General features: G+C 49.1%; 1 protein-coding gene across 13 annotated transcripts in view; it reads left to right on the forward strand.

The window, feature by feature from the left end:
- The window catches only part of DGKI (diacylglycerol kinase iota), a 439,065-nt gene extending 426,487 nt beyond the window's left edge, over positions 1-12,578 (forward strand). For all 13 annotated transcript variants that reach the window (XM_063928993.1, XM_063928994.1, XM_063928996.1 and 10 more), the window contains 3 exons: positions 9,031-9,067; positions 9,771-9,870; positions 11,770-12,578. In XM_063928993.1, the coding sequence (XP_063785063.1) occupies positions 9,031-9,067; positions 9,771-9,870; positions 11,770-11,886 (254 nt within the window). In that variant the 3' untranslated portion in view covers positions 11,887-12,578. The remainder of the gene's footprint in view (positions 1-9,030; positions 9,068-9,770; positions 9,871-11,769) is intronic.
- The last annotated feature ends 8,807 nt before the right edge of the window (positions 12,579-21,385 follow it).

Below are 21,385 nucleotides of genomic sequence, written 5' to 3' on the forward strand. Positions count from 1 at the left end.
AGATTTTAGGGTACGTGTGGTAAGCGTTAGCGGCGCTGCCAGGGTGCAGAACTATAGAACAAGGAGGTTTTAAAAGAAAAGATTCTTGTAACGTGGGAGTGAGAGAGTTAACGCGCTCCCACCCTGGCCGTGACCTCAGCTCCCTGTCCCAGCGCTGCCATCTTTTCACAGTCCTCACAGCAGTCCCCTCTTTTCTGGCCTGGATTTTCCCTGCCGCCTCTCTGCGCTCAGCCTTTGTGCTCCGTCCTCCCCGCTGCTTTCTCCCCCTCTGTCCTCCTTTCACGGCGCGGCTGTTGTTTGTCTCCTTTTTTCCTTCCCTGAGCACCCGCTGGGCCCTGAGTGACGGTCGGGTAATGGCATCTTCTCTAAAGCTTCTTCACTGCTTGTATGAGCTGTAGATGGGGGATTTGGGACGGATGAGTGGCGATGCCCGGGTTACAGTGCCCGGGATGTGGGTGGGTGATGACCCTCTGTGGGATCGGTGTCATATTTATTACAACATATTCCTTATGGAAGATCATTTGCAGAAAATCTGTGTGTAAATCACACATGTATTACTGTATACACTGGCCTGCTCAGCCCTATACCAGGGTGTACTACACCATACCACTGTGTACTACACTGACCTACCCAGCTCTATACCATGATGTACTACACCATACCACTGTGTACTACACTGACCTACCCAGCTCTATACCATGGTGTACTACACCATACCACTGTGTACTACACTGACCTACCCAGCTCTATACCATGGTGTACTACACTGTGCCACTGTGTACTACACTGACCTACCCAGCTCTATACCAGGGTGTACTACACCATACCACTGTGTACTACACTGACCTAACCAGCTCTATACCATGGTGTACTACACCGTGCCACTGTGTACTACACTGACCTACCCAGCTCTATACCAGGGTGTACTACACTATACCACTGTGTACTACACTGACCTACCCAGCTCTATACCAGGGTGTACTACACTATACCACTGTGTACTACACTGACCTACCCAGCTCTATACCAGGGTGTACTACACTATACCACTGTGTACTACACTGACCTACCCAGCTCTATACCAGGGTGTACTACACTGTGCCACTGTGTACTACACTGGCCTACCCAGCTCTATACCATGGTGTACTACACCATACCACTGTGTACTACACTGACCTACCCAGCTCTATACCATGGTGTACTACACCATACCACTGTGTACTACACTGACCTACCCAGCTCTATACCATGGTGTACTACACCATACCACTGTGTACTACACTGACCTACCCAGCTCTATACCATGGTGTACTACACCATACCACTGTGTACTACACTGACCTACCCAGCTCTATACCATGGTGTACTACACTGTGCCACTGTGTACTACACTGACCTACCCAGCTCTATACCAGGGTGTACTACACCATACCACTGTGTACTACACTGACCTAACCAGCTCTATACCATGGTGTACTACACCGTGCCACTGTGTACTACACTGACCTACCCAGCTCTATACCAGGGTGTACTACACTATACCACTGTGTACTACACTGACCTACCCAGCTCTATACCAGGGTGTACTACACTATACCACTGTGTACTACACTGACCTACCCAGCTCTATACCAGGGTGTACTACACCATACCACTGTGTACTACACTGACCTACCCAGCTCTATACCAGGGTGTACTACACTATACCACTGTGTACTACACTGACCTACCCAGCTCTATACCAGGATGTACTACACCATACCACTGTGTACTACACTGACCTACCCAGCTCTATACCAGGGTGTACTACACCATACCACTGTGTACTACACTGACCTACCCAGCTCTATACCAGGGTGTACTACACCATACCACTGTGTACTACACTGACCTAACCAGCTCTATACCATGGTGTACTACACCGTGCCACTGTGTACTACACTGACCTACCCAGCTCTATACCAGGGTGTACTACACTATACCACTGTGTACTACACTGACCTACCCAGCTCTATACCAGGGTGTACTACACTGTGCCACTGTGTACTACACTGGCCTACCCAGCTCTATACCATGGTGTACTACACCATACCACTGTGTACTACACTGACCTACCCAGCTCTATACCATGGTGTACTACACCATACCACTGTGTACTACACTGACCTACCCAGCTCTATACCATGGTGTACTACACCATACCACTGTGTACTACACTGACCTACCCAGCTCTATACCATGGTGTACTACACCATACCACTGTGTACTACACTGACCTACCCAGCTCTATACCATGGTGTACTACACTGTGCCACTGTGTACTACACTGACCTACCCAGCTCTATACCAGGGTGTACTACACCATACCACTGTGTACTACACTGACCTAACCAGCTCTATACCATGGTGTACTACACCGTGCCACTGTGTACTACACTGACCTACCCAGCTCTATACCAGGGTGTACTACACTATACCACTGTGTACTACACTGACCTACCCAGCTCTATACCAGGGTGTACTACACTATACCACTGTGTACTACACTGACCTACCCAGCTCTATACCAGGGTGTACTACACTATACCACTGTGTACTACACTGACCTACCCAGCTCTATACCAGGGTGTACTACACTATACCACTGTGTACTACACTGACCTACCCAGCTCTATACCAGGGTGTACTACACTATACCACTGTGTACTACACTGACCTACCCAGCTCTATACCAGGATGTACTACACCATACCACTGTGTACTACACTGACCTACCCAGCTCTATACCAGGGTGTACTACACTATACCACTGTGTACTACACTGACCTACCCAGCTCTATACCAGGGTGTACTACACCATACCACTGTGTACTACACTGACCTACCCAGCTCTATACCAGGGTGTACTACACTATACCACTGTGTACTACACTGACCTTCCCAGCTCTATACCAGGGTGTACTACACTATACCACTGTGTACTACACTGACCTACCCAGCTCTATACCAGGGTGTACTACACCATACCACTGTGTACTACACTGACCTACCCAGCTCTATACCAGGGTGTACTACACCATACCACTGTGTACTACACTGACCTACCCAGCTCTATACCAGGGTGTACTACCCTATACCACTGTGTACTACACTGACCTACCCAGCTCTATACCAGGGTGTACTACACTATACCACTGTGTACTACACTGACCTACCCAGCTCTATACCAGGGTGTACTACCCTATACCACTGTGTACTACACTGACCTACCCAGCTCTATACCAGGGTGTACTACACCATACCACTGTGTACTACACTGACCTACCCAGCTCTATACCAGGGTGTACTACACTATACCACTGTGTACTACACTGACCTACCCAGCTCTATACCAGGGTGTACTACACTATACCACTGTGTACTACACTGACCTACCCAGCTCTATACCAGGGTGTACTACACCATACCACTGTGTACTACACTGACCTACCCAGCTCTATACCAGGGTGTACTACACTATACCACTGTGTACTACACTGACCTACCCAGCTCTATACCAGGGTGTACTACCCTATACCACTGTGTACTACACTGACCTACCCAGCTCTATACCAGGGTGTACTACCCTATACCACTGTGTACTACACTGACCTACCCAGCTCTATACCAGGATGTACTACACTATACCACTGTGTACTACACTGACCTACCCAGCTCTATACCAGGGTGTACTACCCTATACCACTGTGTACTACACTGACCTACCCAGCTCTATACCAGGGTGTACTACCCTATACCACTGTGTACTACACTGACCTACCCAGCTCTATACCAGGGTGTACTACACCATACCACTGTGTACTACACTGACCTACCCAGCTCTATACCAGGGTGTACTACACTATACCACTGTGTACTACACTGACCTACCCAGCTCTATACCATGGTGTACTACACCATACCACTGTGTACTACACTGACCTACCCAGCTCTATACCATGGTGTACTACACTGTGACACTGTGTACTACACTGACCTACCCAGCTCTATACCAGGGTGTACTACACTATACCACTGTGTACTACACTGACCTACCCAGCTCTATACCAGGGTGTACTACACTATACCACTGTGTACTACACTGACCTACCCAGCTCTATACCAGGATGTACTACACCATACCACTGTGTACTACACTGACCTACCCAGCTCTATACCAGGGTGTACTACACTATACCACTGTGTACTACACTGACCTACCCAGCTCTATACCAGGGTGTACTACCCTATACCACTGTGTACTACACTGACCTACCCAGCTCTATACCAGGGTGTACTACACCATACCACTGTGTACTACACTGACCTACCCAGCTCTATACCAGGATGTACTACACTATACCACTGTGTACTACACTGACCTACCCAGCTCTATACCAGGGTGTACTACCCTATACCACTGTGTACTACACTGACCTACCCAGCTCTATACCAGGGTGTACTACACCATACCACTGTGTACTACACTGACCTAACCAGCTCTATACCAGGATGTACTACACCATACCACTGTGTACTACACTGACCTACCCAGCTCTATACCAGGGTGTACTACACCATACCACTGTGTACTACACTGACCTACCCAACTCTATACCAGGGTGTACTACACTATACCACTGTGTACTACACTGACCTACCCAGCTCTATACCAGGGTGTACTACACTATACCACTGTGTACTACACTGACCTACCCAGCTCTATACTAGGGTGTACTACACCGTACCACTGTGTACTACACTGACCTACCCAACTCTATACCAGGGTGTACTACACCATACCACTGTGTACTACACTGACCTACCCAGCTCTATACCAGGGTGTACTACACCATACCACTGTGTACTACACTGACCTACCCAACTCTATACCAGGGTGTACTACACTATACCACTGTGTACTACACTGACCTACCCAGCTCTATACCAGGGTGTACTACACTATACCACTGTGTACTACACTGACCTACCCAGCTCTATACCAGGGTGTACTACACCGTACCACTGTGTACTACACTGACCTACCCAACTCTATACCAGGGTGTACTACACCATACCACTGTGTACTACACTGACCTACCCAGCTCTATACCAGGGTGTACTACACCATACCACTGTGTACTACACTGACCTACCCAACTCTATACCAGGGTGTACTACACCATACCACTGTGTACTACACTGACCTACCCAGCTCTATACCAGGGTGTACTACACTATACCACTGTGTACTACACTGACCTACCCAGCTCTATACCAGGGTGTACTACACCATACCACTGTGTACTACACTGACCTACCCAGCTCTATACCAGGGTGTACTACACCATACCACTGTGTACTACACTGACCTACCCAGCTCTATACCAGGGTGTACTACACTATACCACTGTGTACTACACTGACCTACCCAGCTCTATACCATGGTGTACTACACTATACCACTGTGTACTACACTGACCTACCCAGCTCTATACCAGGGTGTACTACCCTATACCACTGTGTACTACACTGACCTACCCAGCTCTATACCAGGGTGTACTACACCATACCACTGTGTACTACACTGACCTACCCAGCTCTATACCATGGTGTACTACACTGTGCCACTGTGTACTACACTGACCTACCCAGCTCTATACCAGGGTGTACTACACTATACCACTGTGTACTACACTGACCTACCCAGCTCTATACCAGGGTGTACTACACTATACCACTGGCTGACATGCTTGTCTCTGCCCAGAGCGTATTTGTCTGTTTAGCACAAGCGCCGTCGGGAGCTGTAGTTTATTGTTATCACTGAGGTGTCAAGGCTGGCAACAGTACCAACACATGTGCTGCTCCCTATTGCCTTGTCGACTGCATAGGGAGGCTGGGGGGCAAGCCAGGTGATTTATGTCCCCTGGGGTGGGGGGCAGATAGTGTATATCCTTTGGGTTGGGGGTAAGGTGGGTAGTGTACAGTATGTACCAGAGGCAGGGGGGCAGTGTGGTTAGTGCTGATCCACAGGCTGTGGGGTGTGCTGTATGTCTTAGGGTCTGGTGGGCTAGGGCATGCAGTGGTTGTCCATGCTGCGGGAACGGGGGGAGGGGGTAAAGTGTATAGTGTATGTCCCTGGGAAGGGGGGGGGGCACTGGATCACACCAATCATTCTGTGTCCTAATAATGTGCATTACCTTCATGCGATCACATTTTGCCAACATGGCCGATAACAGAATGGAAAATATTTCTTCTTAGAAAACTATGACACTCACTGGTGTAAGATGAAGGGGAACAGTGGCCACTTTAGTAGCCCCAACAATCACATCTGAATGTCAGATGTAGGACAGATCATCAGGCTACCTGGGCTGCGGCAGTGACGGGCCGAGGCTATCCCGGCAGGTATACGGCACAATATGGCAGATCCGCCGGATGCTTGGCCTATAACTGTGTATGGCAGTAAGGGGACTACAGCTACAGGAAACCTGTCTCTATATCACTAAAAATATATATATGTCCTCGCTCACACTCACTAGACCTGCAGTGAGAAAGCACTCAGCGAGTCAGCAGAGGGCGATGAGCAGAGGCAAAGTCTGACGATGCCACTGCTCCTGGCTAATGGCACTGCCCACTAGCCGCGAGCTAATGACAACTTCTGGTTTGTGTTCCACAATGTGGATTGCAAATCCTAGAAGTGCTGCAATGGGTCAGGGAGACGCATCAATCAGCCCGGGCCGGCCCACCCTCCCTGCCAGGGTAAGCCGGCCCGGCATATAGGTGATGGGACCGGACCGGCGGCAATCCTTCCCGGTATCCCAGTGTCCCAATCCGCCCCTTATATGCAGTGAATCTGATATATAGGTTCCATGAGTGTCATTACAGAGCAGAGCCGGCCCTAGGCATAGGCAAACTAGGCAAATGCCTAGGGCATTTGGAATGCCTTGGTGCACAAGCAGCTTCTGCTGATTAAAATGATATGCAGCATGCCTATATTCTGTGTGTGACTTCGGGCCTATCTGCATACGAACTACAGTACTTTGTGGCGTAACGTATAGAAAGGGCACTACTGTGTGGTCTAATGTGAATAAAGAGCAATATGGTGTGGTGTAATGTGAATAAGGGGCACTACTGTGAGGAGTAACGTGGTACTACTGTGTGATGTTATGTGAATAAGAGACACTATTGTATGATATAATGGGAATAAAGTTGCAGTACTGTGTGGCATAATTTGAACTGGGGGTATTATAGTGTGGCCATGCCCCTTCCCAGCAAGAACACGCCCCATTTTGGGCTGCGCACTGAATGTGCACACTGTTCCTATTTAAAATATAGAGGGTAGGAGCACCAAAATGAGGACTGCTATGGGTGAGGGGTGATGGTGCTGGGAAAGGGGTGCAGGGTGAGAGGCGGAACCAGCGTCTGTGCAAGGGGGCACCAGCCAAAATCTTGCCTAGGGCATCATATTGGTGAGGGCCGGCTCTGTTACAGAGTAATACGGTAGGTTACTGATGTGCTGTCATAATGTATGTGCTATCATATGTGTAATAAGCATATTACATGGCATCACACAGTGTATGCAGCACCTTACCAAACTGGAAGAAACACAAAAGGAAAAAAGGAAGTAACAAATGAATGGAAAGATGAATAATGAGATCCCTGACCCTAAGAGCTTACAGTTCGAATGGTTGCTGGCAGACGGATGGCTACAAAACTCCATTTCTGCACACAGGTTGACGTAAGACAACCCCCATTTCACAGCAGCGCAGGTTATTTCAGGAATATAATTTCCCGTTATCACATAAATAATTCAGAGACATCTTTTCATTTTCGGAAGAGAACAGAAGTCAGATCGATATCCGGCTGCTGTGTCTGGCTCTCGTGCCGTGGGTCCGGTCTCCTAGAAGGCCTGGATTTATGGAAGGGCCAGTTACGCCCGAACCTAGCCGGCAGGGCCGACCGGGGTGGCTCATTGCTACCATATTCTAAACATGTAACCGTAGCTGACTTGTTGTAGTGTATTTCTCCTACACTGCAGGACTGCAGTACGGGTTGGAACCATACAGAGATGTGGCCTTCAGGATAAGAGGGGGGAGTATGGCATTGTGCGGGAAAGAATGTCCTAGAGGGGAAGAGAATGTAAGTAGGCCCCAGCCAGTGCTGTAACATCAGCCACGAAGCTCCTATGATGTGCCCCCTCTTTGCATGCCATGGAACCGCTACCTGCAATGCTAGACTTTGCCTTTTCCCCCTCTGTGAGGCCTTCAGTCTCGTCATACTTGGTGGCATTCCCTGGGGTAGATCAATGTCAGCAATTACGGAGGGCACGTCTCCAGAAACAGCGGCATCCGACGGGCTCTTTTGTTGCCTGAATTTACATTATAAAAGAGCGTGGAAGCCCCCTTCTAGAGCTCCAGCCATCAATTCATTATTCATGTCACACAAATCATCACAAGTCTTAGGGCGCCTCATTATTTCCCCCCACAAATATCCGTCCTGCCATCTCCGTCATTCTGACATTCACAGGTGCTGCGACAGCTTAAACCTTCTGCTTCCCTACATGGGATATGCGCTCCCTACTACTGTAAATTATATGTATGTGATAAATCACGGAACAGGACTATATAATAAGCACGCGGCAGGTCTCTGCAGTAACGTCTCATAGCTGTAACCATTGCCAGTGTGTATTACTCCTTATAGCGCACAGGTTTTTTCTCTCTTAGTAAACACTAAATTGATGTCAGTGATTTATTAGCGATGACATTAATTACATAAAATTTAGTATTCAATTATTTTTCTTCTGCTTCTTCCGTGAACCGACGGCAAGTGGTCATAATGAAGAAACAGATGAATTTTTTTTAAACGAATGCTCCAAGATGGTTCCAGCGGCTGATTTTCCCACCCCGTATATTAGTGCGGCATTAGCAACAAAGAGTCTGTAATTACTAACATCTCACTACTGTATTTATCATTCCTCTCTCTCTCCCCCAGGACCCGAAGAGCTACTGGAGATGGTTGATAGACTCACGTAAGTTATACGGTGTCACTTCTGTAAGTAAGTTATACGGTGTCACCCCAAGGAGGCCCCTCCCACTGAAACGTAATTGTTGAAATACACTGGTGGCATAGACGTGTGCAAGGGGTGTATAGGGTGTGCGGGCGGCTGCCCCAAATTGAATTTGCTGCACTGACTGTACTGCGCGGGCACACCGTATAGCTGGGGGCGTGGCAGCAGGGGCAGTGGATGATCCAATCCAGCATCTCCACGTCATAAGCCGTCCCCCAGAAGAGCTGAGCTGGCCGGATTAAGGGCGTGGTTACGTTAGGGCGTGGCTGTTTGAGGGAGAGTGGCTACCCCATTCGCAGCCCTAAAGAAGACCGTGTGCACGCCGATGACTGGTGGTGCTACCAGTATTACGTCTGTCATTCCCTGCAGACATTCAGAATTGGCTGCACCTATATGACGCGGTCATTAAGCAGGACAGGTAAAACACTACTAGCACACCCATCCAGCCTGCACATATGTAGTTCGGGCAAACATGGCGCTAGGCAGCTGGCACACGCAGCCCTCCCCATGAGGAGGCAGGTGGTGGGTAGCCAGTCTGTGGGGCCTCAGTGGTGCTGGTCTCTTCCAGTTGGTACTATAATATGGTTTGGTTAGCATCTCAGTACATGTAATTTTTTTATTTTTGTCCCCATGCGTTTACAACCCTCTTCCCTGTGTCTTCTAGAGGAGAGACGGCGCTGCACAAAGCTGCTTTCCAGGGCCACCGGCAGGTTTGCCAAATTCTGGTGGATGCCGGAGCCTGTTTGATAAAGAAGGATGCCAAGGTAAGTCCGGCCTCATTGAGAATAGTCTGTCACTGATTCCGCTAGCAGACGCTCAGACCTCTGAGATATGTCAATTACACAATTAAATCTCAAACAGTGCTCAAGTGATTTTACACTCGTTCTAGCGGCAGAACTCCCGCCACAGCCGACTAGGAGGGAGAGTTATCAATTCTGGGAGAGAGGTAAAGTACAAACCAGTCATCTTTTAACTTTCTTACAGGCTGCGTTTGAAAAATAACAGGAGCTGATTGGTTGGTACTTTATCTCTCTCCATTTTTTCTCCAAGTTTTGACAAATCTCCCTACATGTTGGGTATAGGACGCCGGTTAATGGGTGGTGCCCAGCAAAGCTCGCCCTTCCTCTTACGGAGGCACCCGTCTGGGTTTGGCATTAGCTCTGCGGTGGGCTCATTGGAGCTCTCAGTGCCTCCAAATTTTGCTATGGTGCATGGCAATTCTGTTGCGCCCCTGATTCACTTAATTGTGCGTGTGTGTGTGATTAACGGATCACTAATCTCTAAATGCAGGTTGTCTTGTGTAACAAGCGATACTGCTAGCGCTTAGATATGTGAAAGTTCTCAGAACCTGCATACTTCACATTGTAGCTGCATTTTCTGTTTAGCGAATGCAAGCTATTGTCCAACGTTATCGGCCATTTACAGTAAAAGGAGGCTTAAAGAGACGGACTGCCGAGCCTTTCAGTCACCGACAGGATGGGCTGCTGTGTGCGGAGGAAATGGCGCTTCTCCGTGATCACTACCTCCTATCAGATATATCCGGCTCTGATAAGCCCCTGGGAGATTTGCATACATTATTTGTCAACGTTATTAGTGGCTTATCTTTATAAGCCCAACTGGTTTAAGGTTTAGTGGTCCTTTTAGGATAAAACCGCACTCGCTTCAGTCACATGACTGATTTCAAAGGGTGTGGGGGTGAGAGACGGAACCGCTAGCGGCTGGAAAACATCCCAGATATAAGGGTTTTATATTAGTTACAAGGATCTTATATTTGTAGATTGTTCTTTCCTCAATACGACTTTTTTTCTCAATCCATAAGATAAAAACTTTTAATATGTTGGCGTGCGGCCTGAGCGCTCGTGAGAGGAGAGACTATGGTGGTCATTCCGAGTTGTTCGCTAGCTGCATTCGTTCGCTGTGCTGCGATGAGGCAAAAAAACGGCACTTCTGCGCATGCGTATGCGGCGCAATGCGCACGCGCGACATACTATTACAACGAACAATGTAGTTTCACACAGGGTCTAGCGAAGCTTTTCAGTCGCACTGCTGGCCGCAGAGTGATTGACATGAAGTGGGCGTTTCTGGGTGTCAACTGACCGTATTCAGGGAGTGTTCGAAAAAACGCAGGCGTGCCAGGAAAAACACAGGCGTGGCTGGCCGAACGCAAGGCGTGTTTGTGACGTCAAAACAGGAACTGAACAGTCTGAAGCGATCGCAAGCGCTGAGTAGGTATTGAGCTACTCTAAAACTGCACAAACAGACTTTGTAGCCGCTCTGCGATCCTTTCATTCGCACTTCTGCTAAGCTAAAATACACTCCCAGAGGGCGGCGGCATAGCGTTTGCACGGCTGCTAAAAACAGCTAGCGAGCGAACAACTCGGAATGACCCCCATTGTTCTTGTAGACCAGACATTCCCAACCACGGTCCGCAAGGCACACTAACAGTGCAGGTTTTAGTGATATCCAGGCTTGAACACAGGTGACTTAATTAGTAGCTCAGTTATTTTGTTTTAACCATCTGTTCTGCAGCCTGGATATCACTAAATCCTACACTGTTGGTGTGCCTTGAGGACCGTGGTTGGGAATGCCTGCTGTAGACACTTTCATGGAAAAATAACTTCTTTCCTTCTTTAATCACTTGATCTTCATTTCGCCCTCCTCAGGGACGAACTGCGTGTGATAAAGCCCAGGAGGCCGGAGACTCTGACCTTGCGTCGTACTTGGAAACTTGTCAAGCCAAGCAACTTCTTTCCAGTGAAGACCTAGAGACAGCGGTTTGATAAATACAGCCGCACGAGGGAACATTTCGGAAAGCGAAGACGTGCACAGCCAAGGTTCCTGGAGAAGGTCAACCCAGGAGAAAGAAACTGGTCGGAAGAGGTACCCCTTCCTAATGCAAGATCGCCGGAAGACGGCGTACTGTCCAGTTTCTAAGGGCTACCGAGACTTGCCAAGGAACTGCCGCCCACTTGCTGCGTTGAGGGACGCGGAAGCGTGGTGTAGAGTGACAGAGACGGGGTTGACCCCCCTCACCCCGTGTGGATCCCTCTCTCTGTTCCCCAAGAAGACGCATGATCCTGTACATTGTCTGTCTCCTCACTTTGGTCAAAGCCCGCATAGTCCCCGGTCATAGAGTCGGACTTGCAGGCCTGCACAGTGTTATAAACCTCACTTCTGTTCTGGTACCTGCAGTGCCAATTCATGAAAGAGACTGGATTCTGCTATGACGGTGGTCACCATGCGGGCGCAGCCAGGATATAATTTATTTGGTTGTACAAATGACATTATGTGAAGAATCAAACTATTAATATTTTTTCATGAAACAATCACTAAAATGCAGTATGATCCAATACATGAAGGTAACATTCTTGTAACATTCACAAATACATGTTTCAGAACTCTTATACCATGACATAACCTGTGATGTTTGACTTGTACCTGTATTTAACCTTATTACACAGATCATGGCAAACCTCTGTTCTCTGTTATCAGCCTTAAGGTTCCCTGACGAAGGGCTCGTGTGAGAGTCCACCCACCACCTACACACAGAGCGGCTGATGCTGAGCGGCACATAAAGTGGTTGTTGCCGCGGGCATCCGCGAATGCCAGATTTACTAGCTTGTGCCAATGTGAGATTCCGTTCAGCGAGTGCAGGAGATCTGTGAGAAGCAGGCCGTCCTTCCCGTACACACTGACCGCTAGGCCCATGACACTCCCACGTTTCACCGCTAGGCCCATGACACTCCCACGTTTCACCGCTAGGCCCATGACACTCCCACGTTTCACCGCTAGGCCCATGACACTCCCACGTTTCACCGCTAGGCCCATGACACTCCCACGTTTCACCGCTAGGCCCATGACACTCCCACGTTTCACCGCTAGGCCCATGACACTCCCACGTTTCACCGCTAGGCCCATGACACTCCCACGTTTCAGGGCGGTTCTGTGTGATCGAATTGTCGCCACCCATTTCCGAAACGCCCAATATCACAGAAAGACAAATCCAGCCAAGTTATGTCCAACTCAGAATAGGACGGACATACAGTAGGCAGAAATGGGTAAATGCGCATGCACCAAATGCACAAAATCGCCATCTGCGTTCCGTACCTCTCAGGCTCGACACCATAGGAAGCAGATACCATATGGGCTGAACCAGTATCCATGAGGCTGCAAATACATATAAAGAAAGCCAGTGATGTGGTCACTCAGGACTAAAATAGACCTAAAATGAACAATTTAGAGCCTAATTCACAGCTTTTCTTTTTTAGAAGAGCCCGCTGTGCGCACATGCCGCTCCCGTTCTGCACGAGCAGTTAATGCGGGTGGGCCGCATTAACTGCGAATGCCTCGGCTTGATTGACAAGCAGAGGCATTTGCGGGGCGGGTGGGCGGTGTTTGGCAGCGACAGAGCATTTTCAGGGCGGCGCTGAGGAAACGGGGGCATGTCAGTTGCGTTTTCGGGGCGGCTGCGTGTGGTCACACGCAGCCGATCCGATCTAAAAAATGGCGGCAGGACTTGTGCCGTATCAGCCAGGCTGCGCTGGCAGGAGGCTTTCTTAGTTTCTGCGACCACGCACTAATTGCGGTGCGATCGTAATTAGAGCAGTTGGTGGGCGATCGCCATGGCCGGCCCCCAGCTGCGATTGCAAGACCAGAATCTGCTACTCTTACCGAATAAAGGCCCTCATTCCGAGTTGATCGCACCCTGACGATTTTCGCAGCGCAGTGATCAGGTTACTACTGCGCAATGTGCACGCGCGTTGTACGGGTACAGACAGCATCGTTCCTGTGCAAGGCTTCTAGCGACGATTCCATTCGCACAGCCGTTCGCAAGGAGACTGACAGGAAGAAGGCGTTTGTGGGGTGTCAACTGACCGTTTTCTGGTAGTGTTTGGAAGAACGCAGGCGTGTCCAGGCGTTTGCAGGGCGGGTGTCTGACGTCAATTCCGTGACCGGACAGGCTGAAGTCATCGCAAGGGCTGAGTAAGTTCAGACCTACTCAGAAACTGCAAAACTGCAAAAAACTTTTTCGTCCCGCTCGGCTGCACATGCGATCGCACACTTGCAAAGCGAAAATACACTCCCCCGTGGGCGGCGACTATGCGATTGCATGGCTGCAAAAAGTAGCTAGTGAGCGATCAACTCGGAATGAGGGACAAGGTACGCATGCAACAAGTACACAGTTATAAGGATAATACATATCATACTAAAAATAAAACATACAATTTACAAGCTCCTCTCAGCAGGAAAATAAGATTTTACTTACCGGTAAATCTATTTCTCGTAGTCCGTAGAGGATGCTGGGGACTCCGTAAGGACCATGGGGATAGACGGGCTCCGCAGGAGACATGGGCACTTTAAGAAAGAATTTAGTTCCTGGTGTGCACTGGCTCCTCCCTCTATGCCCCTCCTCCAGACCTCAGTTAGAGAAACTGTGCCCAGAGGAGCTGACAGTACGAAGAAAGGATTTTTGTTAATCCAAGGGCAAGATTCATACCAGCCACACCAATCACACCGTATAACTTGTGATATACTACCCAGTTAACAGTATGACAAATAACATAGCATCAGTTCATGCCCGATGCAACAATAACGTAACCCTTATTGAAGCAATAACTATATACAAGTATTGCAGACGAAGTCTGCACTTGGTACGGGCGCCCAGTATCCTCTACGGACTACGAGAAATAGATTTACCGGTAAGTAAAATCTTATTTTCTCTAACGTCCTAGAGGATGCTGGGGACTCCGTAAGGACCATGGGGATTATACCAAAGCTCCCAAACGGGCGGGAGAGTGCGGATGACTCTGCAGCACCGATTGAGCAAACATAAGGTCCCCCTCAGTCAGGGTATAAAACTTATAGAATTTTGCAAAAGTGTTTGAACCCGACCAAGTAGCAGCTCGACACAGCTGTAGTGCCGAGACCCCCCGGGCAGCCGCCCAAGAAGAGCCCACCTTCCTAGTGGAATGTGCCTTGACCGATTTTGGTAACGGCAAGCCAGCCGTAGAATGCGCTTGCTGAATCGTGTTACAGATCCAGCGAGCAATAGTTTGCTTTGAAGCAGGAGCACCAATCTTGTTGGATGCATACAGGACAAACAGCGACTCCGTTTTCCTGACCATAGCCGTCCTGGCCACGTAAATTTTCAAAGCCCTGACTACATCAAGTAACTCGGAATCCTCCAAGTCACGTGTAGCCACAGGCACCACAATAGGTTGGTTCATATGAAAAGATGATACCACCTTTGGCAGAAATTGTGGACGGGTCCGCAATTCTGCTCTATCCATATGGAAAACCAGATAGGGGCTTTTATGTGACAAAGCCGCTAATTCTGACACATGCCTAGCCGAAGCCAAGGCTAACAACATGACCACCTTCCACGTGAGATATTTTAACTCCACCGTTTTAAGTGGTTCACACCAGTGTGACTTTAGGAAACTTAACACCACGTTAAGATCCAAGGGTGCCACCGGAGGCACAAAAGGAGGCTGAATATGTAGTACTCCTTTTACAAATGTCTGAACTTCTGGTAGAGAAGCCTACTCCCTTTGAAAGAAAATGGATAGGGCCGAAATCTGGACCTTAATGGAGCCTAATTTTAGGCCCAAATTCACTCCGGACTGTAGGAAGTGAAGAAAACGGCCCAGCTGGAATTCCTCCGTAGGAGCATTCCTGGCCTCACACCAAGAATCATATTTTCGCCATATACGGTGATAATGTTTAGATGTCACGTCCTTCCTAGCCTTTATCAGTGTAGGAATGACCTCATCCGGAATGCCTTTCTCTGCTAGGATCCGGCGTTCAACCGCCATGCCGTCAAACGCAGCCACGGTAAGTCTTGGAACAGACAGGGCCCCTGTTGCAACAGGTCCTGTCTTAGTGGAAGAGGCCACGGTTCTTCTGTGAGCATTTCTTGCAGATCTGGATACCAAGTCCTTCGTGGCCAATCTGGAACAATGAGGATTGTTCTCACTCCTCTTTTTCTTATTATCCTCAGCACCTTGTACATAGACCGACTGGAACACCCACGGTGTCACCAGGGCGTCTACAGCTACTGCCTGCGGGTCTCATGACCTGGCGCAATACCTCTGTAGCTTTTTGTTGAGGCGGGATGCCATCATGTCCACCTGTGGCAGTTCCCACCGACTTGTAATCTGTGCGAAGACTTCTTGATGAAGTCCCCACTCTCCCGGGTGGAGGTTGTGTCTGCTGAGGAAGTCTGCTTCCCAGTTGTCCACTCCCGGGAATGAACACTGCTGACAGTGCGCTTACATGATTCTCCGCCCAGCGAAGAATTCTGGCGGCTTCCGCCATCGCCACACTGCTCCTTGTGCCGCCTTGGCGGTTTACATGAGACACTGCGGTGATGTTGTCTGACTGGATCAGAACCGGTTGGTCGCGAAGCAAGGTCTCCGCTTGACGCAGGGCGTTGTATATGGCCCTTAGTTCCAGGATGTTGATGTGAAGGCAAGTCTCTTGACTTGACCACAGACCTTGGAAATTTCTTCCCTGTGTGACTGCTGCCCAACCTCGGAGGCTTGCGTCCGTGGTCACCAGGACCCAGTCCTGAATGCCGAATCTGCGGCCCTCGAGAAGGTGAGTACTCTGCAGCCACCATAGCAGTGACACCCTGGCCCTGGGGGACAGGGTGATTAAGCGATGCATGTGAAGATGTGACCCGGACCACTTGTCCAGTAAGTCCCATTGGAAAGTCCTTGCATGGAACCTGCCGAAGAGAATGGCCTCGTATGATGCCACCATCTTTCCCAGGACTCGAGTGCAGTGATGCACAGACACCTGTTTTGGTTTCAATAGGTTCCTGACCAGGGTCATGAGTTCCTGGGCTTTTTCTATCGGGAGATAAACCCTTTTCTGGTCTGTGTCCAGAATCATGCCCAATAAAGGCAGACGAGTCGTAGGAACCAACTGCGACTTTGGAATATTGAGAATCCAGCCGTGTTGCCGTAACACTTCCAGTGAAAGTGATACGCTGTTCAGCAACTGCTCTCTTGATCTCGCTTTTATGAGTGTCCAGGGACACCATAAAATCCCCCCCTTCCAGGCTTGCGATGACCGCTCTTAGCGATTCCATCTTGAACTTGAACCTTTTGAGGTATAGGTTCAGGGATTTTAAATTCAATATGGGTCTGACCGAACCGTCCGGTTTCGGGACTACAAACATGGTCGAATAATAACCCCTTCCCTGTTGAAGGAGGGGAACCTTGACCACCACCTGTTGAAGATACAATTTTTGAATTGCTTTTAACACTATTTCCCTCTCTTGGGGGGAAGCTGGTAGGGCCGATTTGAAATATCGGCGAGGGGGCATCTATTCGAATTCCAGCTTGTAGCCCTGAGACACAATTTCTATTGCCCAGGGATCCACCTGGGAGTGAACCCACATGTGGCTGAAATTTCGAAGACCTGCCCCCACCGGGCCCAGCTCCGCCATTGGAGCCCCAGCGTCATGCGGTGGATTTCGTAGAGGCTGGGGAGGACTTCTGTTCCTGGGAACTAGCTGTGTTGTGCAGCTTCTTTCCTCAGCCTCTACCTCTGGCAAGAAAGGACGCACCTCGGACTTTCTTGTTTCTATGTGATCGAAAGGACTGCATTTGATAATGCGGTGCTCTCTTAGGCTGTGAGGGAATATAAGGCAAAAAATTTGACTTTCCAGCTGTAGCTGTGGAGACCAGGTCCGAGAGACCCGCCCCGAACAATTCCTCACCCCTGTAAGGTAAAACCTCCATATGCCTTTTTGAGTCGGCATCACCTGTCCATTGCCGAGTCCACAGGACCCTTCTGGCAGAAATCAACATAGCGTTTATTCTAGAACCCAGAAGACTAATGTCTCTTTGAGCATCTCTCATATATAGGACAGCGTCTTTAATATGCCCCATGGTCAATAATACAGTATCCTTATCTAGGGTATCAATCTCCTCAGATAAGGTATCCGTCCATGCTGCTACAGCACTATACACCCAGGCCGAGGTTACCTCAGGCTTCTTTCCCTTATACATATGCACCCTCTTGTCCGGGACAGGGGTTTCCTCAGTGATGTGCAAAACCTCTTTTATTGCTATAATCATATATCGAAGAGACTTAGCCAATTTTGGCTGTAACTTTGCATCATCGTAATCGACACTGGAGTCAGAATCCGTGTCGGTATCTGTGTCAACAATTTGGGATAGTGGGCGCTTTTGAGACCCTGACGGTCCCTGCAACATAGGGTCAGGCACGGGTTGAGACCCTGACTGTCCCAATGCCTCAGCCTTGTCAAATCTTTTATGCAAGGAATTAACATTATCATTTAAAACCTTCCACATATCCATCCAATCAGGTGTCGGCGCCGTCGGCGGAGACACCACATTCATTTGCTCCCACTCCTCTCCCACATAGCCTTCCTCATCAGACATGTCGACACAAGCGTACCGACACACCACACACACAGGGAATGCTCTTTCTGGAGACAGTTCCCCCACCAGGCCCTTTGGAGAGACAGAGAGAGAGTATGCCAGCACACACCCCAGCGCTATAAATCCCAGGAATAACACAGTAACTTAATGTTAACCCAGTAGCTGCTGTAAGTATAGTTTTTGCGCCTAATTATGTGCCCCCCCTCTCTTTCCAACCCTCTTCTACCGTGTATCAGCAGGGGAGAGCCTGGGGAGCTTCCTCTCAGCGGTGCTGTGGAGAAAAAATGGTTCTGGTGAGTGCTGAGGGAGAAGCCCCGCCCCCTCGGCGGCGGGCTTCTGTCCCGCTTAAACTGTACTTTTTGGCGGGGGCTCATACATATATACAGTGCCCAGCTGTATATATGTGTACTTTTGCCAATATGAGGTCCCCAATGCTGCCCAGGGCGCCCTGCCCTGCGCCCTGCACCCTTACAGTGACCGGAGTATGTGAGGAGTGTGGAGCAATGGCGCACAGCTGCAGTGCTGTGCGTTACTTCTCGTGAAGATCATGAAGTCTTCTGCCGCCTGTGAAGTCTTCTTTGCTTCTCATACCCGGCTTCTGTCTTCCGGCTCTGCGAGGGGGATGGCGGCGCGGCTCTGGGACGGACGGCGAGGGTGAGATCCTGCGTACCGATCCCTCTGGAGCTAATGGTGTCCAGTAGCCTAAGAAGCAGGACCTAGCTTCAGAGAGTAGGGCTGCTTCTCTCCCCTCAGTCACACGATGCAGGGAGTCTGTTGCCAGTAGAGCTCCCTGAAAATAAAAAACCTAACTAAAATACTTTCTAACAGCAAACTCAGGAGAGCTCACTGAAAAGCACCCAGCTCCTCTGGGCACAGTATCAAACTGAGGTCTGGAGGAGGGGCATAGAGGGAGGAGCCAGTGCACACCAGGAACTAAATTCTTTCTTAAAATGGCCATGTCTCCTGCGGAGCCCGTCTATCCCCATGGTCCTTACGGAGTCCCCAGCATCCTCTAGGACGTTAGAGAAACATGTATATAAAAGTGTCCTCCCTTAGTAAGATAAAAAATCCAGTCACTGAAACTAATAAAGTTCAGAAACAATTAGCACCAACATCTCACTGTAATGACGCCGGGCGATAAGCTTTCTGTACAAATGAGATAGTTGTTCTCCTGAACAAGAACCAGACAGAGTACAGATATAACACCTCCATAGGTCACTTCCTGTCAGTCATGTCACATGCGCAGTGTGATCGCAGCACATGCGCAGTCTGACGATCATCACTCGGTATCGTGAACATCGGCCATAGAGAACAAACATGAATTAGGCCCGGTATCTACAATACATAAGGAGCCAATATCAGTTACTGTGTTCTCTCATTGAGACCCATTTACCAATGATCACATCTGCAGTGCAATCCTAGACGCTAATATTGCGCCCAGATTGCTTTGCATAATGCGATTACATGGGGTGCATTTACCACCCGGCACAGGCAGGGACCGGAACCTGTCCCTACGATGTACCGAGCGCGGTGTCCTGGCCCCTGCGCATATATCGTCATCGTGACCGGCATGCACAGAGACCATTTCCAGCGAAGGGTTCCTGGGGAACCCTGCCAGAACTACATTCTGAAGGCTACCAACAATCTGAATATTGCGGTATCGCATTCCCAATATCGATACAGCTGGCAGTATCGCATCCCTCATAGAAACCTACGTGGGATGCGGCTGCGGGCGGCAGTGGAAGGATCGCAGCAGGTATCGGAGTGACTAGCCCATAGCGGCAAATATTGTTTGATAAATGGGTTCCTTAGAGATCCCCCCATCGCAATGTGTAGAAGCGGAGTTCGAACCCACCTCCTGTATGGGACATGGGCCGGCGGTCCACAGACCAGAGAGATACTGTATTCTGGCAGGTATACAGTCTAGATGAGCAGCTCCTGGAGCTTCTGGTCAAACACGCTGTGCAGCATTACACAGAAGGCTTACGTTTCCTGAGGAATCACCGGGAGTCTGACGCCATTATGTTGTTTCTGAACTTTATTAGTCTCAGTGACTGGATTTTATCTTACTGGGAGGATTCCTTTATATCCGTGTTTGCTACTCAGAGGAACTTTGCATTTTTGGTTGACACAGTAGCGTGATTCACTCGTTGTTATTCATTACCAAGGTAGAGGTAAGTACACCTCTGTGGTATATTGATATTTCCATTCCAGCGTCTTGGATATATTTTATGTTTTTTCCCTGAGACTGCAGCCGGCTGATTCCACAGAAGCCAGGGCTCAATGATGTCACCTGCTCCCAGCAAATACACAGGCTCATCAATACTGGTTATCCCGTGTTGGCGATAGGTACACTTGAAAGGCTTAAGGGTCTATTCATGAAGCAGTGAAAAGAGAGGAGAAGGGAGCCAGTGGAGAAGTTGCCCATGGCGACCAATCAGGGTTGAGGTAACATTTATAAAGTGCATTCTATAAAATTATAGGTAGCAGCTGATTGGTTGCCATGGGCAACTTCTCCACTGGCTCACTTCTCCACACTTTTCACTGCTTCATGAATAGACCCCTTTGTTTGGGTAAGAGAAGAAGCCGTTTCACCAGTAACATCATACAGTTTGTATATCAGACATATACACTGCCATGAATTAAAATAAAAGGCAACCAAACACACAACAATCCAACAATCATTGTACAACAAATCGAGTCACCTGGGGCCCGATTCCAATTTGTACACAAGCCGATGTTTAGGCAACTGAGAGATTATCGGCAGACTGCTCATTCGCCACAATGGCACGCACCAAGGTACCTCTGTGATGCCGCTCACAGTGAGGAATTATTTGCAGAGCGATTCACAGACAGGGACTAT

Source organism: Pseudophryne corroboree, chromosome 6 (genome assembly GCF_028390025.1).
Source record: "Pseudophryne corroboree isolate aPseCor3 chromosome 6, aPseCor3.hap2, whole genome shotgun sequence".
Lineage (NCBI taxonomy): Eukaryota > Metazoa > Chordata > Amphibia > Anura > Myobatrachidae > Pseudophryne > Pseudophryne corroboree.